Genomic DNA, 25,880 nt, shown 5'->3' with positions numbered 1-25,880 from the left:
AGGGTTAATAGCAAACAAATAAGATAAACAACCAATACAAAGAAATGTGATCACTTTATCATTTTGTACTGTTTATTTTGAAAGTGACTTAACTCCATTTTTCAACTTTTTGACGGTTACCATGGTAACATGTACAACTTTATGTTATATATCAGTGAAAAATTTCAGGTTGCTTATATTCATAGCAAATACAATAAATTTTTCACACAAGTTTTCGGAGTTAGATAACTGTGCTGTGTCGTTTGAAAGTGGCCCAACTCCATCGATACGTCTTACTTCAAGAAGTTTACTATTGATAGTATCGGAAAGAAGTGATGAAGGAAATTCCAATTAATAATTAGTATTTACGATTTAACCTGCTTGTTTGTATATTATACCTAAACATGTATACATATTCAAAATTTTGGTATCCACAATTTTTATAACGATAATGTTTACATGGACGTTACGGATGAAAGTATTGCATCCAGAGGTGCACAAGAAGTTGTTTCATGCATCTTAAAACATATTGAAAATTAAGGAAATAAAAGACACATTATAGCTTAGTGACATGCGCACCTGGCAAACTAGAAACATTAAAGTATCTTTAATGAGGTTAAAAATTGTCCATACTTTGGATAATAATGTGGAAATCATAGATCATAAATTTTTAATAACAAGACATTCGTTTTTACCAAACGATAGAGATTTTGGCGTGGTAGAAATTGGATTGAAAAAATAATTTACTGTTCGTTCCCCAAGATTATTAAACACGTCAAAAGCCATTGTAAAATGACAAAAATCCTTTTTTTTTTGTATAAAAAAAACCCTTTTATGACATCGGTGAACATTAAAACGTATTTATTTTTTAATCTGGGATTGAAATTTTCCAGGAAAATAAAGAAAGTTCATTTCGGTCACCAGTGACCACCGTGGCGCTGTAGGACAAAAAGCACATTTTCTATTCGCGTGCGCCGCAAGGTCATGATATCGATCACGCATTTCGACAGTGTACTTTTGTCGTTGCGGGAGTAAACAGTGTCCTTCGTTGCGCGCTACGTTGCCGGATTTTATTTTGTTTCTAATTTAATTTCAAATATCATCTTTTTACAATTTTGAGTTTTCTTCCTAAATTGATTTTTATTGTCCGATATGGAAACAGATAAAAATTTGTGCGGAGACAATGGTTTTCACGAAATACAAGTAATTATGGACAATTGCATGTTTTCTCAAGAAGAAAAATTCTTGGCTCAGATAGTGAATGTGATGAGACTTTAAGGTTTGCAAGAAAACGAAGACGCTATATGATTTATTTTGAACGCGAAAATGGTGAAGAACAACACAACATATCAAATGTGACAAACACGGTATCGCAAAAATGGTTTTGAACCAATGAATCGGCAAAAAAAAACATCATTCCGTTTACGGAAATGTCGGGAGTAAAGTTTCCTTACAATCAGTCGCTAGCCCAAATTTTAGGGCTAGTATTATATATGGGTCTAGTACATCTACTAAAAGTATCTTATTATTGGAGTAAAGATAAAATAATGGGACAAAGTTTTGCTGCCACAGTGGTGAGCAGGAACCAGATTTGAATTAATATTATAATATCTGCATTTTTCCAATAATGAAAGCATAGACCCGTGTGATCGAATTGGCAAATTAAGAGAATTAGTCAATGACTGACCAGTTGTCAGTTGTCAGTGAAACGGTAACCACTGTGTTATAAACCAGCCTGATTATTATTCAAATAAGTTATTAAAAAGTGATCAGTTCTCGTGTCTATCGTTGTGTGTGTTACAGTCACTTAATTTTTCGACTACTATAATTTTTATCTGCTAACTAAGATAATATCTAGTACAAAAGTTCAAAAATAATAAACAACAATCATTTCATAGTGATGAAGCAAATTTTGGTCGCCGTTGCTGCGCGTACAATTCAAAACATTGCGCGCTATAGTTAAGTGCGAATATTGTATGCGCCGTGACCCCGGCCGGCAACTTGCTCTGTGACGCACGCGCCAAAGACTAAGTAGCGCTAAGTTGGAGCAACGCAACCTTGTCCCCGCTTGTCTCTGAGAAACAATTTTATAATTTCAGATTTTTAATTACTAGTATACACATACTATAAACATGAAGTGTGCGGGATGCGCTAAGCTTATTAAAGAACTGGGCTCCATTAAATGTACCTCGTCAACATGCGGAAAAAGTTTTTGTACACTGTGCATAAATGTAGCAGCCATAACCAACGAGAAAAAACATACATGGAAGTGTCCTGAGTGCTGTGCCTCACAAAAAAAGGGCGGAGACAACAGCTTCACACCCATCCGCTCTGCCCCAGAAAACATTACCCTCCGAAAAAAGCCTGACCAAAACGGATCTGAAATGAGCCAGCTGACTGAACAGCTACGCCTACTAACGTCTGAGTTCACCTCAGTTAAAAATAAACTTGATGACTTAACACAATCGATTGCATTTACAAACGAAAGACTAGAGGAAGTAATGCTTAAATGGAATGCAGCAGAAGAACGGATTAAACTTTTAGAAAAGCGCGAACGGGAGGTAGAATCGCTACAGGTTACAGTTCTAAGTCTACAACAGGAACTTTCTACCCAGACACAAAACAACTTAAAAAACGAGATCGAAATAGTTGGTATGCCCGAAACAGCTTCTGAAAATCTATACCACACGATACTCGTGGCCGCAAAAAAGGTGGGGATAGAATTAGAAGAAAAAGACATAGACTGGATCTGCCGAGTTGGGCCGCGTCGTCCTCCGGTAACAACAGCCTTACCAGAGGATGGAGCTAAACTGCCACGTCCTGTTCTAGTACGTTTTCTTCGCCGAACAAAACGGGAACTCTTCCTAAAGGCAATAAAATCAAGACGGAACTTGAGTAGTTCCGACCTCGATATATCTGGCTCACCTCCTTCTTCTTCTTTCCCTTTTCCCTTTATTTGGGGTCGGGTCTCCTTATCAATTTGCGCCAGGCCACTCTATCCTGGGTTGTCCCTGCATCAAGTTGAAGGGTTTCCAGTTCCTTTCTGATATTAGACCACCACGTAGCTTTTGGACGCCCTCTCCCTCTTGGGAATTCTGGGAGGCTTAAGGCAGTTTTTACTACGTGGTTATCTGGTTTCCGTTGAATGTGGCCATACCATCGTAATCTTTTTTCCTGTAATTTGCTGGGGATCGGAGCTACCTTAAACGAACCTCTCATATATTCGTTCCGTATTTTGTCCATTCTAGTGACGCCACCCGACCATCTAAGCATCTTCATCTCATTGACATGAAGTGTTTGCTCGTGTCTCTGACTTACAGTCCAGCATTCCGAGCCGTAGAGCATAGCTGGTCTGACAACTGCTTTGTAGACTTTACCCTTGGTCTTAATGGGCATACGGTTATCACATAGAACGCCTGACACTTCCCTCCACTTCATCCATGCAGTTTGTACCCTGTTCTTGACATCAGCGGTTGAGTCTGCATCGATACTTAAGGTCGACCCTAGGTACCTGAACTTAGTGACGGATGGTATTGGAATGCCACTGATGTTCAGATTGCTATGGCCTTGTGTTGGTGTTGGTGCAAATGCACAGTGCATGTGTTCCGTTTTGGATCTACTTATGCGGAGGCCGTTGGATTCTAGTTCTCTAATCCATAGGTTCAGGTCTCTGCAAATCATCCGCTGATTTGTTTGCATGAACAATATCATCTGCATATAGAAGGCACCATGGTAAGGCATTCTGTATATCCTTTGTGAGGTAATGCATGACGCAGTTAAATAATAATGGGCTAAGTGCGGATCCCTGATGAACGCCAACTGTTACTTCGAACAGGTCACCGAGTCCTGCCGGGCTTCTCACCTGGGTCGCGCAGTTGTAGTACATGTCTTTTACTATGGAGACATACTTTTCGGGGAGGCCTTGAGACCTGAGAGCTTGCCATACAAGTTGTCTTGGCACTCTATCGAAAGCTTTTTCCAGGTCAATGAAGACAATATGTAAATCTTCTTTATTGCATCTATGTTTCTCCATAATAATTCTCATGGCTTGAATTGCGTCCGACGTTGATTTACCAGCAGTGAAGCCGAATTGGTTTTCCGTGACCGTTGTTAGCAGCCGCAGTCTATTATTAATAATTCTTTCGAAGAGTTTAAAAGTGTGTGATGTTAATTTTATCCCCCTGTAATTTCCACAAAGTGAAACGTCTCCTTTATGCTTGTAAAATGGTATTAAGTAGCTCTTCCGCCAGGAGTCTGGCATTGTACCGGACGTGAGGACAAGATTTAGGAGTTTCGTAAGCCACCTTATAGCTACCATTCCTCCACGCTTCCATATCTCCGCAGGTATCTGATCTGGCCCCGTAGCTTTCTTGTTCTTCATCTTTAGTATCGCTACTTTAACTTCGGATTCTGTTATGGCTTCGATGGGCCCTGAGGTCACACGTATGGAGGGGAGTTTTTCGCTTGGAAATTCTTCGTTGGATAATTCGACGTAGTAATCTTTCCATCTTTTGTTGATGTCATTATTTGAGGTCAAGAGTTTACCATTAACATCTCTGATATATTTATTTATGTTTATGTCCAATATACTGCGCTGGCTATGATATATCTGGCTCACCAAAACGTATATTTTCTAATGAGAGACTGACTAAAGAAAATAGAGCTTTATTTCGAGACGCCCGTCTTAGAGCTAAACAACACGGCTATAACTTCTGCTGGTGTATACATGGTGCCATATACGTCCGACAACGCGAAGGGAAACCGGCGATACTTATACGATCCCACAAAGACCTGGAAAATCTTATTCATAAGTCTGTGTCTACTGATTCTTGTTAGATGTATTTTTTGTTCAACTATCTGTAATGAACATAGAGAGATAAACTTGAGTAATATATCCGACAGTGATTTAAAGAATACTTTTACCGATAAACTAGGTTCAGACCTAGACTCCATAAATCCTCAATGTCAAACTGTGTCTGACTGTACTAGAATTAGAGAATTTGTTGTACCGGACCATAATTTTAAAATTTTTTCATTAAATATAAGAAGCATCCATAAAAACTTCGATATCTTACAAGTAGCCCTAAAAAATATAAAAGTCCCTTTCGATATGTTAGTTTTAACTGAATGTTGGCTCCATGACTCACCTATTGTTCCACAATTGCCGGGTTACAATTCGTACCAAACAGAAAAATATTTAAACCAAAATAGCGGAGTGGTTATATATGTAAAAGATACTTTGAATGCAATAGCATTAGAACCATCAATAGACGATGCAGTCTGCTTAGCGATAACCATTCCCAAAATGATTCACGTACTCGGCATATACCGATCCCCATCTATTAAAATCATTGACCCTTTTCTCACTTCTCTAGAAGCATATATTAATCAAACTGATCGAAACAATATACAGTTTGTTATTGTTGGTGACATAAACCTAAACATACTGAGTACCTCAAACAATCTACAGAGCTTAGAATACCAGTGTTTTATGGCAGAACGTGGTTTTCTCCCAGCTATAACGGAACCGACACGTGAGCTTTCATGTCTTGATCATATTTATGTTAAAGGGATTAGTTATCAAAACGTAGTTGGTGTAGTATGTCAAAGTGATATAACAGACCATTATCCAGTAATAGCTGGCCTGAGGATACAAAAACCAAGACACCATTGTGTAAATCGTCTAGTTATCAAAAGGGACTTTGTTGCAATTAAAAAAGCTCTAAGTGAAATCGACTGGTCTGTCGTTTGTGATATAAACGTTGTTAATAAAGCAAATGAAACCTTCAATTGTATATCTACGGATATTGTTAATAGACATTCGAAGGAAATTAAAATAAGCAGAAGCAAACAAAACTTGAAGCCCTGGATAACACCAGGACTATTGAAGTGCATGCGAGTTCGTGACCAACTACACTTAAACTCTAAAAAAGACCCCGACAATAAAATACTTAAGATTACCTACACACGTTACCATAATTTTCTCACAACCCTATTACGTAAAATAAAACAGGAACATCAAGAAAGGGAACTGACCACAAACCTAAAGAATCCGCGAAAACTTTGGAAATCTATAAAAGACATTTGCCATATTACTAGTCAAAATAAAACTGCGAGAGAATTACTTACACTACATAACTGCCAAAGCATGCAACAGTCCGCTGATTGGACGAATATTCATTTCGCGACAGTTGACAAAAAAACTAGCTGATAAAATCCTCTCAAATCTGGGTAAAAGAGAGGTGGATCTTATGAAAGAAGTTAAAGTGCGAAACGCACCAGCAAATTCATTTTTCATTGTTCGAACAGATCACGAGGAAGTTGAAAAGCTGATTATAAATTTAGAAAATGGTAAAGCACCCGGCATGGATGGTTTTGGAAACTCATTAATAAAGTATACCAGAAATGAGATTATGATACCACTAACTCATATACTAAATTTAAGCCTCTCAAGTGGCATCTTTCCACATGACTGGAAAATTGCTTCGGTGTGCCCAATTTATAAAAGTGGACCAAGGGATACTGTGGAAAACTACAGACCGATCTCGTTTTGAAGATAAATGAAGTTAGGCCACTTTTAAAATAAGCGGCTCATATAATATTAGAATAAACTTCTTTATAGATTATGTAAGATCGTATACAGTGATCACTTGGGTATTTTATTGGAAAAATACCCGAATAGCCAACTACACACAAAATAAATAAAGCAGATCAAATCGAGTTTCCTTATAGTTACACTATCCGACTTAATGCCATGAGAGATCTTTCGTGACGTCGTCGGGGGAAATGTGGGTTCCCCGTGTCAGATGAGCGTCTTCATATATATGCATAAATAATAACAGAATAATATCGTACGGCAGACTGGCATGATAGTTCCCGTGATTCTCCGACGCGTAGCCTGCGGGGTACTGTTGCAATGGAGCATCCTGCGGATTAGGCGACGAAGACATCGTCTGGTGAGCTGCAGACAAAAACATTGGAAATATTATGAAAACTTTAAAACACTTATGCATAGATATAAAACATGTCTCAACATATACATATCGTAGTTCCCGACGCCTCAAATAGATGGCCCCGGTAAAAGCGCTCGGCCTTGACGAGTGGACAGTCACCAGCCTAAGCCTATACAATAAAGATTCATGCAATGCCACAAACGTATTTGTAATGAATATAAAGCTTGATGATAATTTACTCTTGACTTTTGTATTTAGGATATTTGAAAAAATAAAATCGTAGTTAAAATGTTCGATACATTTTAACTGCATCTTGAGATTAGGGCATCGGGAACTTTTGTAACCAGATTCATAGTGAATAACAAGTAATCGTTTATAGAAATGATATGTGTGCGTGTGTCCGGATAATGAAAAAAAAGTACTTTTCTTAAACGCGACTTGACCGCAATAGTGCGACCGTTTGATTGCCGGCAGACGCAAATTGTATCCGTGATTTTCTAAACTGGAGGCCTGATTCACAACGTAGTGAACGTTATGAAGCAACATAAAGTTTTAATGTGTAAACAAAATATTAAGCAGTTCCTAAGACATATTGGGGCCGTGGAAGCGTTTCTAGCTGCGGCAGTTTGTGGGAGATTGTGACGGCCGAACGGGTGACGATATAATTCCGGCAACAGCTTTGGACAACATTTAACTTCACCTAAAACCCAACGAACAATCCGGTGGATTGTATATCAAATAGCTATTGCACAACAACCTTGTATGTGTATATGATATCAAAAATTGAATCCGATATGTTACTTACACAGGACTAGAGAGTGTGTCGGCAACGAGAAGCACTTCGTGACGTGCTGCGACGGTGTGAGCGGAATGTTCGGCGACAGCGACGAGTAGCTTGAAGTTGCCTTGGACCCCTGGCGGCGGGTAGAACAGGCTTCTGTTCGATTTCCCCAGGTTCGGAACTTGCTCCCGGCCGCGAGAAAGGGAAGAGGCTACCTTCGTTTGACGCTCCCGGCTCGGAGCTCGCTCCCCGCCGCGAATGAGAGAATAGGCTTCCTCCGTGCAATGCCCCCGGCTCGGAGCTCGCTCCCGGCCGCGAGTAAGAGAAAGAGGCTACCGTTCGATGCCTCCGGCTCGGAGCTCGATCCCGGCCGCGGGTAAGAAAAGAGGCTTCCGTTCTACGCCCCTGACTCGAGGCCCAGCCCCGACGACGGGAAGGCGTACTTGTTACCAATGAACACTCTGATCGGTGACCGACGTTGGCGGCGTATGAGGGTAGGGTTTCCCATTCTTCATACCCTGCGCACCCGGTTCGGCGGCCGACGTCGGCGGCGAGTACACGAAGGGTTGCACACTCCACACACCCTGCTCTGTCGTCGGTTGCGGCGAGAAGGGGAAGAGGTTTCCGTTTACCGGTCGCCGCTCAACCGTCGAAAGGTTTGGCGGCGGATTTGGGTAGCGATTCCCGTTCGGCGCTCGGCAGTTGAGCCGGGAACGAGCGTCCGCCGTGCCGGCCTTGGTTCGTGAAGCCAGACGTATAAGTGTTTCCGTTACCCATGTCAGAGTTTGAATTCATCAGCGCTTGAATTCTGAAAAGAACAGAGTCATATTAATATTCGTCGGAGATAACGAATTCGAAGTCGAATTCTAATAACAAACTAATTAATATGGTTTTTCTTAATGAAAATAAATAAGCTTCTGCTTAACAAAAAGCAAAACATTACATATGTTCGCTTTGCGAGCTATATTACTTAACACTTGACACGGTGTAACCGTGCGCGCGAACAACAGTAGCTTAGTTTATTCAAACTGAACAAAATACGTTCGAAGCAAGAATTAGGTGATGGAGTTTATGTTTGCAATCGCAAGACGTTGCATACAGAGCGACAAGTCCTAACCGGCAATGTTTGCAATGCATACTCTGCTCGAGTCACTCAAACTTTAAAACTTTAATTCCTATCATTTTCTATTTTGTATTCTATATCTTTGAATCTTCTATAAACAATGGGATAGTTGAAAGAAACTAAAATTGGAGCCGGCATTTATTGGTAACGTATAACTCAAAATTACACTTCGACGAAGCGAAATACGTCCCGATATTTGAGGAGAGCTCGCAAGGAACAGACTTTTCATTTGTGGCATCTTTCACAGATAAAATAAGTTTATTCAACATTGTAACTTTTACCAGAACTCAACGATCGTCAGCTTATTATCTATTTATTTTCTTATCTTATTCTATTTTTAACTCTGCTTCGCAAGGTGTTATAGTTGTGGAGAAAAATCAGGAAACCACTCCACAACACATTTTAATGCATTTTACAGATTTATGCATATGCACTTTATCAGATTATTGCATAAATGAAATCAAAATAATCAGGCGACATCACTGCCAAGGATTCTTATTTAAATATTCGTTTATTGAATAATAGCCTTTTTCCGTCAGCTTATTGGGCAGTCCCATAATATTTTTCGACATTACATTATAAAATCTGATTCCATTTATTACAAATGAATTTGAGACATTTTGCGGTCGCTACTTTGATGCAGCCAGTTTAGAGTTTATAACGGTGCCTTATGAAGAAACGATGGTGGCCTTTTAGTTTTTGATTTTTTTTATAATTATATAGTAATAAAGTAGTCAGTATATAAACTCGAGTAGAGAAAACATAAAAACGCCCGAAATAAGCTGCGCTTTAGCCGCAGATTGTCAAAGCCTTTTTCTATTTGTTGGTTATCCATCACAAGTGGAGTAGGCAAAAGCTAATCTTTAGGCGTGACGACGACGAATAAGTAACTTGGGTCCGTGGCTAAACATTGAAGCAAACCCTGACGGCGACGCGTTGTCTCGGGTCGTACGGGGGTCAGGCAATGAAATCCAGCCTTCCATAAGGCTAGCCTAGACAGAGGCTTTAGTGCCGTGACTTATTGGATTCGGGCGCCACAGTCAAAAATACCTAGACTATGCGAAAGTGGATAGGAATTTCCATTTAAAACTCAGCAGACAGGATATTTTCTTGACAGATATTTCGCGCGAAATAAAAATAATTGATTTGGCACTGTTACTATTTGTTAAAATATTCCCGGAGAAACATCATAAGGACATTAACAGAGCAGCGCGGGCTATATCATTACTTACGTAGTTTTGGGCTGATTTTCTATTAATGTTTTGTCGTGTGGAAACAATGAATTAACAGTTTGCGCTCGATGTTTCCGCTGTGGCGGCATTCGGAAGTAGTCGTTAAGTCGGTGCCGCCAGTCTGGCGGCAAGATGTCATTACGAGGAAAGATTTCTGGATCAGTAGAGATGAGTTCATTAGGAAGTTAGCCACTCTGTACGTCGCACGTTTTATTTTAAAATTAAAAAGAACTGTATGTATCGCCACCAAATTTGTGATCAAAATTTAAATATATTTAAATTTAACCGGTGTAGTTCCCAAATATGTAGGAATTTAGAAATAATTGCGAAGATAATGAGAGTAGTGATGATGAAATAGATTTTGAAGTATACGATGAAAATATGAACAGTGAAAGTGACCGAATATTTATGTAGTTATGTAGGTTTGTTACCGCTCCGGCATTGATTTGTATACTAGACGGGAAAAGGTTGTTGGCGAAGGTGAGAATATTGTTGATTAGAAATAAAAACTTGTTAAAAATGTAGTCGTGTGAATTTAACTCAAGTAAACGACATTACTTTCCGGTCTCCCTGGTATATTGCGCGGTGCTAATACCGTACGGCGTAATTTCAATTGCCTCGATAAGACTAGGTAGCTGCTGTGTCTATTTCGGATTTGCACCCAGTGGTGATTTGATACCGCGCGTCATGAGGCCGCCTCGACTCGAGGCCTCGAAGGAAGCCCTTGTGAATTATTTAAAAAAAAGTTACAAGCTAAACACCCTACGACCTACCACCTCCGATATACGAAGTGTTAACTAACGCAACTATGACGAGCAATGACTTCGTCACGTAAAAAATAACAAAATTGCTTTCATCAATTTATATTATGTGCGGTGATAAAGTGATGTAAAGGCACCTTTAGAAATCATTTGTGTCCTACCAGGTCCAGTAAAAAAAGCGGCCGTAATTCGATGTCGATTACTTTTAATTCATTTTTTTTTACGTTTGCCAGAACGTCTAACTAAATTAGATTATATTTTAGAACAAAAATTTTCAATTTTCTTTCTCATTTAAAATCCACATTCAGTTATAACAAGAATAGAACAACTAGTTTTTCCTTATATCAAAACGCGTTATGCTTACATGCTCGTGTTGGTAACCGTGTACCACACAGATACTATTATAGTAACAAACTTACTTTTCACATGTATTCAATACTAGCTTTATATACTTTGTTTTACGATTGGATCCAGTGCCCTGATACCATGTCTACACGTATGAAGGTATTTTCTTTTTAATATGACAATAAATATATTACAAGGTAAATTAAACTAAATTTAATAATTTCACAATTAGGTAACTGAGAAACATGTTGCATGCGTTTTTTTTTACTAAGAAATAAAAAATACCTACATTTATACAATTATAATTTCTTGACACGCAATTTGCCGTGGATTCCTTGTGCATAAACGTTTACTTTGCATATAAAAAATGTATGCCTTTTATTTAAAACATTCCGTGTTATGTGGGGCGTATACGACTGCGGCTGCACCTTCCGTTCAGATCATTTGCAGTTCTCATTGAAAAACAAAGGATTCTTAAACAAATGAATTGAAGGCTCGAATATAACTTTACATCACGTATGCGCGTACGTAATGCATATTAAAATTTATAACCTTTTCCTGCTAATTATAGCTTCGCGATATTGAAAGTGTAAAGCATACGTCTTGAAAGACTTTTTTTCATTTTTAAAGTGTGGGTCGTATACGCCCCACGCGCCCTGAATGGAAAATCTTCAAATAAGCCGTGGCACGAAACGTGATAAGTAAATGTATGTAATTGTTTTCTGTCAACTTATCCTTATGCGAGTTACCAGTGTTTTTATTTCGGTGTAGGATATTGAGTGTTCGTTGTTTTACATATTTAAAAATATTTGGAGCATCTAAAGTCATTGTGAAAAGAACGTATCTTTTACGTTAAAAATCGATTTAGTGATTTGGGTTATGTTATTGAAAAATGCAGCTGAGGCTCATCGAATGCTAGTTGAAGTTCATGGTGGACATGCTCCATCAGAAGCAACATTCATAAATTGGTTTCAAAGATTCAAACTTATTGATCTTGAGCCACCGGAAAAAAATTAAAGAAACCGGAAAGCAAACATTATTGAATGAAGATAAAACACAAATGGCAGAAATGTTATAGGATAAACAACAAACAATTTCTGAGCGTTTAAAAATAATATGATATGAGAGTAAATTAAAAAATCAAACTAAAAAAACAAGGATTTTATTTCCAAATACCGGAGATATGTTTTTACATTTAATAACTTTGCAAACTATAAATAATGTTAAAAGAGTTCAATAAAAATAATAATGCATTTCATGATTTGCCAACGCACCGGACGACAACAAAATGGCGAACGCCCGCGCGATCTATAAAATTATAACGAACACCGGCCGAGCAATAAATGAACACAAGTTGGCAAATTAAAATAGTTCGCTTTTAAAGCAGAGCATGCTAAAACTATTGTTTGTAATTTCAAAGGCATACCTCCGCGTGTTTGGCGCTCGCAAACACCGCCGGCTTCCGACAGTAAAACAAAATGGCGGTCGAGGGCGCGGCTTTAGCTACGTTTAAGGAATAACATAGTTTTTAATAAAAATAACTTCGCTGCAATTCAAGCATTAAAAAATAAGCGCGGCGCAAATACGTTAAATCAAAAAAATTCCAGTACATCGCAATGACAATAATGAATATTTTAAAAAAATAGGTCGCGCCGGCTAGGCAACATCCACATTTCAACTGCCCGAACATTAAATAGTTATTGCTTTTCCCAAAAGCTTTGATCCTGTATACAGTATGCACATGCATTGACAAATAACAATTATTTGATAGGTTAAATAAAATAGGAACTTACCTGTTTAATTCCTCGTCAAAATGTATATATGTGCACTCTTCACCGTATGGATAAAAAATCCTAAATGGGAGTCGCGACATATGGGCATCTTACATCCTAGATGGGCTAAGGTGCGGGCCGTGTCTGAAACAGACAAACATAAGACTTCATAACATAAGCAACATCGGACAGACAAATCCTGTTTAGAAAAAAGATGAAGACAAATATTGCTGCAAATCAGTGATGCAAATGCAGATGATATGGTTATAATTAATAGATGAAACACAACTATACACCAACACAACAGTCAATCAATTGAAAAACAAGGAGACCGCAGCTCAATTTAAAGAAACACAAAGTTCTCCGATTATAGTTAAAAACAATATAACATTACATACACCTCTAATATTAGAAACCTTTTGTTTAAATATATCTAACATATGCAACACTGCCTAAACCCTTTATAACATGGTTACACACTTATACATCCTATTCGAAGAAAAACTTATATGTTTGAAACAGTCTGTGGTTTCTAGGAACAGCTATAAACAGATTTACACAGTATACACATGGTTGGCTATGTTACAATGAGAACCTATATATGCATTAACCACTTGCATTAATTGATAGCTAATACATAACTCGCACAACACATTTGTTACTCTAGCGCTCTCAACTAATGATGTATCTTAAAATACATTACAATGTGTCTTGTAATATAACATTCCAGACTTATCCTTACAACTAATACAACTTAACACAGATAACATCTAAACCATGGATGCACAAAAATAATACTCTCGTACAATCGAAAAATATTGAATTATATTCCAGAATAAAACCAAAAAAAAAATATGTTCGAAAAGTAATTTGATTCTGGCGCGCGCGCCATTTGAATCTAACGCCCAAAAATGCTAAGTCAAGTAACATCGCTTGCCGCCTTTATATAATGTTCAAAATAGTAGAGAAATCAAGAATTTTCTATCGCGGTGTGAGCAAGCGAGATAGGACCACAGTCCCGAATTCCCGATTGCTCGCGTAGATACACGAAGCTTCCAGAGTCGGATGCGCGGTATAAAAGCCACGCTAACCGCAGCGACCGACATCACCGTCCGAAAAAGAAACGACGCCGGCCTTCCGGCGTCGCCGCCGCGAACAGCGTGGGCGATCCGAGATAGGATCAGTATCCTACCTTAGATTGCCGAGTGGTCCACGCTGCCGTTATTACACAACTCTTCATGCATCACACTTCAGCAACATCGATCATACACGCGCACTAACCGTGCGTTCTACCGGCCAGCACGACCGCGACCGACTGTGTCTTCGAGGGGCCGACCAGGTTGTTCCTAGGTTGTTCCTGTGTTCCTGAGCATCATCTTCGTCGCTCTCCATATGTCTCACCACCGTCCCTGATACGAGTCACGACACCCAAACTTGTAAAGTTTTAAAGTTCACGGACCCTTCCGTTCCGTGAACTCATATCGATGAAGCTGTAAAAGCCGCAACGTTAACAGCAAACACTTCAACAGAAACAGTACAGTACAGTACAGCGACCGACAGTTCGGTTTTAATTTGAGTGAAGTGTCACCTGAAAGAAATAAACGCGAAAATACAAAGCGAAGTAATAAGTGATTGAGAATAAGTGCAGTTTAATAGTGATTTGGAAAGGCAATAGTTCTAGTGTAGATTTCCTGTTGCAGTGTTAACCCGTCTATTGCCGTGTCTATTGTAAGTGTGTTGTGAAATCGTAAGTAAAACTCTGTTATTAATAAGTGTTTCCCTACCTATTTAATCAATTTTAATCAAATTTAGCTTTAATGTTGGCCAAATATAAAAATAAAACAAATAAATCACTATTTTTTACCAGAATTTCTCTAACTGTAATAATTACATTCATTTTTTCAGATATAAAATATGTATAAAAATCTACAAATTTCTGAGGAATAATATTTAATCTATTATTTTTGATAATTTAAAAAGGGGTGGGTTATTTAAGCAGGTACTGTAATTGTTTTTAGGTGCTGTGTTAATCCTAGCCAAGATTAGAAAGCAACATGGAGAAGCCAGGACCTAGTAAAAAACGTAAGGTTAAAGAAGAAAATCGGCAATTTCAAGAAATGATGGACTGAAAAATACTTTTTTGTAAGGTCACATAACAAAGTAGTTTGTTTAATTTGCAAGAGTTCTGTTGCGATTGCAAAGGAATATAATGTAAAAAGGCACTATGAAACGCAGCATCCTTCTTTTAGTAATTTTACAGGCGTATTAAGAAAGCAAAAAATGTTGTCTTTAAAACGGGAGCTTATTGGTCAGCAAGCTATGTTTACAAAACCCATTCAAGATTCAGAAACAGCTACAGAAGTTAGTTATGAAATTTCTCGAATGATAGCAAAGCGAAGTCGCCCCTTCAATGATGGCGATTTTGTAAAATAATGCATAGAAATTGCCGCTAAGAAAATGTGTCCAGAAGCAGCAAAAAAGTTTGAGAAAATTCAACTGAATCGTATGACTATCCAAAGACGAATTATGTCTTGTCAGGTAATCATTGAATTATTTTCATTAGCACTCGACAAATCCACTGATATTAGTTCCACAGCTCAACTTGTCATATTCATATGAGGTGTTACTCTCTTAGAAGTGTTATTAGGAATGTGTTCATTGAAGGGTCAAACCAAAGGAGTTGATATACTAAATGTACTTTTGAATGAGTGTGAATTTCTGGCGGAAAAGCAAAGGGATGTCCCGGAACTTAAAAATCCTAATTGGTTGTGTGATTTGGCTTTTTTAGTTGACATTACAAATCATTTGAAAGTCTTGAACACACGGCTTCAAGGCAAAAATCAACTAATATCCCTGCTCTACACGCTCATGTATCACCCTTTCAATGCAAGCTGACACTTTTCAGATCACAATTGAATTCTGGAAATTACAATCATTTTCCGAAGTATAAGAAAAAGGCTGAAAAATTCAACAAAACTGCGATTAATTTCAGTTATGTAGAAAAGCTAGATATTTTGATTCAATCTTTTCAAGACAGATTTTTAGAGTTTAAAAAAGTGAAACCTCTGTTCAGCCTTGTTCTCAGCAATCCTTTCACGATTTCAGTTGAAAATGCGCCGGAGTCAATGCAGCTAGAAATTATCGACATTTAAAATTTACGCAACAAATTTAACGAAGGGGACTTACTGAACTTTTACCGCTGCATTGATAAAAACATGTACGAAGATTTGCGCATAAACGCTCTGAAATGCGCCAGCTTATTTGGTTCTACCATAATATGTAAACAAACTTTTTCAATACTAAATAATAATAAAACAAAAAATCGAAACCGCCATGCAAATGAAAGTTTGGAAGCAGTTTTACATGTTGCTACAAATATAATAAATTTGAGCCAAATATAAAACGATTGTAAGTACTATGCAGTGCCACGCCTCAAATTAATAAATTCTTTTTCAATTTTAATAAATTATTACCAATTCTTTATTGTCTTTGATTACTTCTGGCGGCCGGCCCGCCATCAATTCATGATTTCTGTGTTTTAATAAGTCTGTGCCACCATGATCTAAAGAGTATTCTTGTAAATTATTAACATTATTAAATACGTCAATACCAGAGGTCAGTAAGCAACAATATAACATAATGTAGAGTGCTACAGCCACCTAATGTCTTTCACATAAAACAAGCGAAAGTACAAAAATGTTTTAAAACAAGTTATTCATTTTCGAAAACGATTCATCACACGTTGGATGTTAAGCAAGTGGTGTTAAGATTAGAATATTAAATGTCAGGTTGGCATCCCAAAGCGCTATGTGACGGTTACGAATCACTTCGATAGCTCAAATGTTAGTTGCAGTCAATTCAAAAGCAATGTACATGGCTTGGAGCGCGAACAGCGCGCCCGCGCACATTATGCAAGAGGTAGGTCGCTTGGAACTTACTCGACTGCCCATCACACGTGTCTAGAGCGGACACACCTTAGGATTGCCTCCGCAGTCTCTTGCGTGCGTCAGCTGGACGTAATGGATCAGTTAGGAGACCACTTCCTTCACGTAAGTGACCACCTCCACTAACTGTCGCCACGACGGACTCATCGCCTCTGCAAAGACAAAATGGCGTCATTATGTAATCATAGCTCGGATAAAAATTTCGAAGCCAAAGTCTCTGAACACATTCTGAAATCACACCGACGCACTGTGTTCTGTTCACCGCGCTTCGAAAAATTATATTCAAAACTAATATAACATTGTACAAAGCTATAAAATAACTAAATGGCTTCTTCGTAGCGTCCAAAATGGCCAACGCCCACGCAAACAGCGTACTTCACAAAAGCTAATATAATTGAAAAGAACTTCATAAAAAGACAAAATTAACATTTAAAATATCTATAATCACATTATGCTCACTTAAAGAAATAATTACAAACGATATATTTCACTTATAATTCTGATAACTTTTCTAACACGCAAACACCTTCCTCTTCAAACGCCCGAACCGAAACAACTAAAGGGGGCAAAGTTAGTTCTGACCGCGGCTTCGAGTCAAATAAAATTATTATTATTACAATTATCTGTCGCCAGTCGCGGTCTCACATAAAGAGGATCTGAAAATAAATTCTATTTTAAGAAAGACATTCGTTATAATGTGATTTTAATATTTCATAAATTGTAAATCGATCGGAAAGAGACAATATAAAAAAGTCGTTTATTACGTTAAATTTTGCATCCGGAAGAGCATAAATATTAGCGAAGAAAATGACAGTGGTTTTATAAAAACAAAACACTTAAAGAGCAGTGTATATATTTTTTTATTTATATATATTCTATTAAAATTTGTTCTGTTTTAAGAAAACCATTCCTTATGTGTTTTAATATTAATTAGATTATAAAGTGATCATAAAGTGACAATTTAAAAAAGTCGTTTAATACGTTAAATGTTGCAACCGAAAGGGCATAAATATTTCCGAAAAGAATAACAGTGGCGTTTTAAAACAAAACACTTAATAGAAGAGCATATTTATGACAAGTTAAAATATATTTCTTTAAAAGATTTTTATATCATCATTCATGAGGTTTTTTGCTTAAAGTAAAACTTGATGTAGATTATGTAAATCGACAAAAAGACAGGACGATCGTAATTAATGGATACGGATATAATAATATTAGTTTAGGCCGTTGGGAGACGCGAAATTAGCGTCGTATAAAAGGTCGTCTATTTAGCAAAACGAGCTTGAATTATTTTGCAATTTCAGCGTTAACAACCTAAAAGCTTATGAAATTAACTTATAACTAAATCTTTATGACGTGATAGCTACTTTTTGATTAATATATTGCTTTTCTGTTTTTAAAAGCGCTTTGAGTTTTATTCTCCTTGCTGTTTTAATTAATTAAATGTGGTATCTAAAACTGTTCTAATATACAAACTTGTAATAAAATCTCTTTTTGTCTATGCCATTTGTATCTGTTTGATTCTGACAACATTGAAAAGGTTATATTTCAAAAAAGAAACAAGTTAGTGCAATATTGTTTTGATTTCTTTATTATTAGTTTTCCTTGGTTAAAATTAGTTAATATTATTAAGAAATTCGGTATTTTTTCAAAATTTTACTTAAAAGGAAAAAATGCAGGCCGGAAATTTAGTATAAACATTTTCCAGCAATCCGAGTTTTAGTGACAAATATGCAGCCGGTTGATTAATAACAGACTTTACTGCCGGGCAGAGCTTTTGGTTTGAATCTCTATCTAAAAACTTAAGTTAATTAATGAAAAATGGTGTGGTCTTCATCAGTTTGGTAGAGATGAGAATGCATCTGCCTTACATACCATATATATGCTACAGTCGACCATGTGCCTCTTTCAATCTCTTCAGAATTCTTTAGTCAGTGTCAGTGTTCGGTATTGTATCCGAACGTAACACTTTTTATTTGGACTTGAGTGCGTGTATCGGAACGCACGGCGTCTTTCACCGGCTTCTAACAAAAGACGAGCTCTTTTTGCATCTACCATCAACGGACATTTTACAAGTGTAACATATTTGATTTCTTAACATTAAATAATTAACTAAATGTGCTTGTTTTATATCGAAACCCAACATTAATTTCTGGTCCTTCGAGCCTTCGAGACGTTCCGCATACAATACGTATCAACACACAACTATAGATATATAAGGAAATTACACTTGGTGCACATCGGGTGAAGATAAATTGTGACCATGACTAAGGAATTGATTGTGGCGAGAGGAGTCATCAAAGGAAAGTTAACACGCATAACAAAATACGTACAGGAATTAGCAGCAGGAGAAGTGTCATTTGATGAACATGAGCTACGTGTGAGACGGGAGGAGTTAGAAAAACTGGCAGACAGGTTCGATGTGATTCAAGCGCAAATAGAGGCAACAGAATCAACAGCAGCTATAGGAACAGCAGAAACAACAGATCATGAAGCGGAAAGACAAGCATTAGAAGAAAGATTCTACGCTACAAAAGCAGCAATAAATAGATTACTTGATAACTATGACAAACCACCACAAAATACACATGGAGAAACGCCAAACAGGACAGGGAAAACAAATACACAAATAAGGTTACCTAAATTGGAACTACCACAGTTCAGTGGAGAGATTCAATAATGGGCAGGATTCAGAAACCTATTCGAGAGTGCCATAGATAGTTCTAGTGTACCGCCACTCCAACGTCTACAGTATCTCAAGTCGTCGTTGAAAGGAGAAGCAGCATCTCTTATTAGCTCCTTGTTGCTGACAGAGGGAAATTATAACCAGGCAATGAACATATTAACACAGAGGTATGAAAACAAGACTATTATAGTTAACCATCACTTAAAAAACTTTATGAATTTTCCTACTATTACTAAATTTAACTTAAAACAATTTGTTTCTACCTTACAACAAAGTTTAGATTCATTGTCAGCTTTAGATTTACCAGTTAAATATTGGGATGTAATTTTAATCTATATTATTACTCAAAAATTAGATAACTCTCTGCGAGCAGCTTGGGAATTAAACAGAAAAGAAACCTCTATACCACAAATGAAAGAATTAAGAGAATTTTTGTTGCTTAGAATGACAGCTCATGAATTAATAGGTGATAAACAAACAGAAAAATTCCTAGTTCAAAATAAAGTCAATCCAAAATTTGCACATGTATCCACTACAAATTCCTCAGATATACAATGCCCAATGTGCAAAGGTACACATTTCCTATTTCAATGTCCTAACTTTTTAGAATGTACGGTTAATCAAAGAATTGAGTTTATTAAATCTAATTCTTTATGCTTTAATTGTTTACAGCCATATTACCACAGACATAAATGTTCTAGTAGAACATGTAAGACTTGTCATGGCAGACATCACAGTTTGATACATCTAACAAAACCACCTAAAAAAGCAAACACAATTACACTAAGCACAGCTACAGCAAATAATACAAATCAACACATAAATCCTACTAACAATACACCGCAGTCACACAATACGCTAGAAAAATCAGTTCATACTTTTACAACAACAGAAATATCAAACAAAGATGCACAAACAAGCAAAATAAACGATCCAACATACATACAGCAGCAATTGTTGCATAATCAATCATTAAATTTACATACAAATACAAACAAAACATAAAATTACACCTTCCGCAGTGTGTATGCCCACCACATTATCTAATCAAGTTTTAATGTCAACAGCACTAATTAAGACTGAGGATTCATCAGGCAAATGGCATAATGCAAGAGCCTTGTTGGATTCGGGCAGTGAAGTCAGCATTGTTGCACATAGACTAGCTGCTCAACTGAACATCAAATTTTATTATGATCAACATATAATTCAAGGTATAGGAGAGTCTGGTAAACAAACACAGCTATGTATCAACACAAATATAGCATCTAGACTTTCAGATTACAGCACAAACATAGATCTCATTGTAATGGATAAGATAACTGTACCACTACCACATAAACAAATAAACATAAAAGCATTGAAAATTCCAAAACAACAACAAAATTTACTAGCAGATCCATCTTTTTTTATACCAAGTGAAATTGATATTCTATTAGGATCACAATTATTCTATTCTCTATTACTTTCAAACACAATCAGTCTTGGTCCAAATCATCCACATTTAATAGAAACAGTATTTGGTTGGGTTGTAGCAGGAAATATACCTTCAGAATACCCTAATACAACTAAGAAATATATTAGCTTAAATCTGACAGAGCAACCATCTACGGATGAACTATTAGTTAGATTTTGGAAACAGGAAGAGATTACACCAAAAAGTGCACTTAATCCAGACCAAAAATATTGTGAACAGCACTTTCTAGACACAACTACACAATTGAAATCAGGTCAGTTCATGGTAGACATGCCTATGAAATCAGATAAAATACATGATCTAGGTGAATCATTTAATATAGCATATAAACACTTATTAATATTAGAATCTAAGTTTCAAAGGGATCCATTATTGTACAAGCAATATAAAGCCTTCATTAATGAATTTGTAGAATTAGGTCATGTTGAATATATACCAAATTTCCAGTCACAGGAAAACAGTTACCATTGTTATTTACCGCATATGGGAGTGTTAAAACCAGAAAGTCGTTCAACAAAATTAAGAACGGTTTTTAATGCAAGTAGTAAGACATCAACAGGAATTTCATTAAATGATATACTTTGGGAAGGTCCAAATATTTATAATGATGTACTGGACATCTTACTCAGATTCCGTATGTACTAGTATGTTTTCTCGTGTGATATAGTTAAAATGTTTAGAACAATATTAGTATCAGATAACCAAAGGCCCTTTCTTAGGATTCTTTGGAGAGAGTCCAAAGTTCACCCCTTAAGATGCCTGCAATTGAAAACAGTCACATATGGCACTAAATGCGCGCCTTACTTAGCTTGTCGTACCCTTAGACATTTGGCCAAGTTGTACGAACATCAGTTTCCAGAGGCAGCGGAAGTAGTACGCTTAGAATGCTACATGGATGATTTTTTTAAGTGGAGAAAACACAATTGTAAAAGCACAGGCAATTTGCAAACAATTAATACAGCTATTAGATAAAGGTAAATTCACACTTCACAAATGGTTAGCTAATGAACCTTTAATTTTGCAACATATTTTAAATACTGATCAATCAACACAGCAGGTTAGTTATGAATTTACACCAGATAGCGCCATTAAAACTTTAGGCATAGAATGGTCACCACACAATGATTTATTAGGGATAGCCATTCCAACAACAAAGACATTAAAATTCACAAAAAGAAATGTATTGTCAGTCATTGCACAAATTTATGATCCTACAGGCTTTTTAGCACCAAGCATTATTACAGCAAAAATTATGATTCAACAGATATGGAAATTAAAATTAGATTGGGATAGTATGCTTCCAGAAGATATGAAGAAATCATGGTTAGAGTTTTATAATAATATTCCCTATTTGAAGCAGATAATAATACCTAGATATTACTTTAGTGATGTCCCATTTGAAATAAATTTATTAGGCTTTAGCGACGCCTCTCTCAAGGCGTATGGAATTTGTCTGTACTTTAGGGCAACATATCCTAACAGAAAGCCAACTTGTTCACTTGTATTAGCAAAAACCAGAGTAGCGCCTATCAAAACACTGTCGCTTCCACGCTTAGAGCTTTGTGGTGCGCTTTTATTAGCAAGACAAGTTAACAGATTATTAGAAACATTTAAAAATTTCAAAATATATCATACATACCTTTTTACAGATTCACAAATAGTTTTGAGTTGGATAAAATCTCCATACAAAAAATTACACACTTTCGTTTCACATAGATTAATGGAAATAATTGAGTTAACAAAGGAAGAAACGTGGCATTATGTGAATACAAAACTTAACCCAGCAGATTTACTCACACGAGGAATAGCACCTCAACAATTGCAGCAAACAAAGTTATGGTGGAATGGTCCAGACTGGGCTATTCAAAACCCACAGGATTGGGAAGATTTACATTCATATTCCATTCCGGTTGAGGCTGAGATAGAACCTACTCCTACACTCGTATCTTTAGTTAATTCAAAAGCGAACGAATCATTTACTTTAGATTACTTTCAGAACCACTCTAAATTCAGCAAATTAGAGTTATTGCATTAGTATTCAGGTTTATTGATTTAGTTCGTAAAAAGACTACCTTAACGCAAGGAAAGCATTTAACTACCTCTGAGTTGCATAATGCACATAATTTTGTAATTAAAACTATCCAAAAGAAACACTTCAAAAGAAATCCAAGAATTACATAGTAGTACAATTAACCTAAACTCGGTATTGAAGTCTAGTCCCTTAAGGAAACTGAACCCTATACTGGATCAGGAAGGAATATTACGTTTAGGAGGTCGCATTGACAATGCTAACATACCTTTCAATCACGCACATCCTATCATACTACCACAGAAGGAACACATCACTACACTCATTATAGAGCAGGTTCATTACAGATTACTACATTCAGGTATACAAAACACATTATGCAATTTAAGATTGAAATATTGGCCAATTAATGGTAGAAATGAGGTGAAGAAAGTCATACATAGATGTGTTCGCTGTATCAGGTTTAGCGCGCGAGTCTGTGAGCAACAAATGGCAGGCTTGCCTTCTCCAAGAGTGAATCTAGAACGTCCTTCCTTGCATGTTGGTGTTGATTTTAGTGGAGCAATTCTTATACGAAGCTCTATGGGTCGTAATTGTAGATACGTGAAAGGCTACATTTGTTTATTTGTTTGTCTGGCCACGAAAGCTTTACATCTCGAGTTAGTCACAGAGTTGTCAGCTCAAGCATTTATTAATGCATTGAAGAGATTAATTAGCCGAAGAGGTATTTGTCGGTATATTTATTCAGATAATGCAACAAACTTTAAAGGTGCTCACAGCGAGTTAAAAGAGTTATTTAAGATGTTCAAAGATGATGTTTCATACAGTCAACTAATAGATTTTTGCACAACAATATCGATTCAGTGGAAATTCACAGTTCCTCTAGCTAGTCATATGGGCGGACTGTATGAAGCAGGCATTAAATCAGTAAAATCTTTGTTGAAAAGATATTTAGGAAATAGTAAGTTAACATATGAATTATTAAACACTGTATTGGTCCAGATAGAGGGAGTCCTGAACTCGAGGCCGCTATGTGGTTTAAAGCATGGCTGCGTGGGTACGTAGCAAAGCTTTTTAGAAGAATAGAGGGTGCGAGGGCAGAATGGGAAAACTTATACTAAAACCAAAGAAACAACGTATTTATGCGAGAAAGTTGAGGTGCAAACTGATATGCGCTCCGCGTCAAAATCGTACCGAGACTGGATCCCGCGCCGGCGCAGCCGCCGCACTGAGTGAGCGGGGGTTGCGCGGGCGACGGCGGGCCGTGACCTACATAGCCGGCCGGCAAGCAAATGTCGCAGCTAAACTACTAAAATAAATGTTGCATACAAAGTCGATTTGTCAGTTTGAACCTCGAATATTTATTTATTGAATACACATAAACAATTACAAGTAAATATAGTTGAAATGAATTTAGGTAAGTTTACAATGTTTTTCATATTTTATAATATTTATCTATTTATTAGTTTAAGTTGTACAAATGACTAGGTTACACAAGATATTGTAAATAAATGTAAATAAAATCTTTTGTACAATAATAAATGTAAATATAAATTTTGGCAAACAAAAATTTTGATAAAAAACAATTTAAATAACAAAGTGACTAGTGATAGTGAGATCACTACAGGTTTAAAAGATGTGCCAGAATCTGATGCTTTATGTTTAACGCCAGCACACTTCTTAATAGGTGCCCCGATTTCAGACATTCCCGAACCTAGTTTATTGGATAAGACAGAAAATAGATTAAGTTTGTTTCAAAGAATAACAAGCATTAAGCAACGATTTTGGTCTCAATTTTATTGTAACTATTTATCAGAATTACAGCCTCGAAGCAAGTGGTTGCTAGCTAGAGATAATTTAAATATTGGAGAAATTGTGATTTTAAAGGAAGAATGCACACCACCTGCTTGTTGGCCATTAGGTAAAGTAATTAGTGTAAATAAAAATTCCAAAGATGGTTTAGTTAGATCTGTAGTAGTAAAAACATGTAAGGGTCAATACACAAGGCCAATAAACAAATTAATTTTGTTACCTAGCAATAATTAAATTAATCAAGACACTGGGTCTATTGACTTCAGCTTGATTAATCTCATTTACTATTTCAGCATCGTTATTTAAGCTTTAGCTCAACTCAGTTTTAACTGTCATTTGGAATATTCATATTTTATTCTTGTATTCATTCATATTATTAGCATTAAGTTCACAGTCGTTAACATGTCATCTAGAGGCCCAGAATGTTCGATATTGTATCCGAACGTAACACTTTTTATTTGTTCTTGAGTGCGTGTATCGGAACGCACGGCGTCTTTCACCGGCTTCTAACAAAAGACGATCTCTTTTTGCATCTACCATCAACGGACATTTGACAAGTGTAACATATTTGATTTCTTAACATTAAATAATTAACTAAATGTGCTTGTTTTATATCGAAACCCAACAGTCAGGTTGACATCAAAGATTGCCAAAACAACTTGTGGCGTTTTTACTAGATGTCTCAAAATGTCTGCAGCAACTGTATCATGTCACTATATACAAGATGGCAAATATTCTTTCATAATGGCATCTATATACTACAGTGAGATGTAAATAAACTTTGAAGAAATATTTCTCAGGTTCTCATAGAAAATACAAGAGCGCTTTCCCCATATTTATTACAAAAGCAACTCAGTCAATTCTGTCCATACACAAAGAAAAAGAAAAAGAAAAATGAAATTAAAAACATAGGTTTTAAGGATTTATTTAAAAAATATATATATATTTCAGAGTATCCAATAGAGTAAATAAATAAATGTGAAAAACAT

The 25,880-nt window shown here is 36.6% G+C and overlaps 1 protein-coding gene and 1 long non-coding RNA gene across 2 annotated transcripts; one reads left to right on the top strand and one right to left on the bottom strand.

Moving 5' to 3' along the window:
- Positions 1–651: 651 nt before the first annotated feature.
- On the bottom strand, positions 652–17,434 carry LOC137927633 (uncharacterized). The gene is made up of 6 exons (XR_011107790.1): positions 17,350–17,434; positions 16,885–17,042; positions 12,968–13,090; positions 7,738–8,521; positions 6,835–6,940; positions 652–2,053 (listed from the first exon to the last, which is right to left on the bottom strand). It is a non-coding gene; the product is annotated as an uncharacterized lncRNA (long non-coding RNA).
- Positions 17,435–18,956: 1,522 nt separating this feature from the next.
- Positions 18,957–25,716, top strand: LOC137927635 (uncharacterized). Its single transcript, XM_068771388.1, is given in 1 exon segment — positions 18,957–25,716. A coding segment is annotated over 1 exon segment (1,428 nt). The 5' UTR covers positions 18,957–19,153; the 3' UTR covers positions 20,582–25,716.
- Positions 25,717–25,880: the final 164 nt, after the last annotated feature.

This window comes from Battus philenor, unplaced genomic scaffold, assembly GCF_028537555.1.
Source record: "Battus philenor isolate CCGP_79_NKW_IND1 unplaced genomic scaffold, ilBatPhil1.0.hap1 SCAF_35, whole genome shotgun sequence".
Lineage (NCBI taxonomy): Eukaryota > Metazoa > Arthropoda > Insecta > Lepidoptera > Papilionidae > Battus > Battus philenor.
Note: the sequence above shows the minus strand (reverse complement) of the source record. Positions and strands in the feature narration are given on the sequence as shown.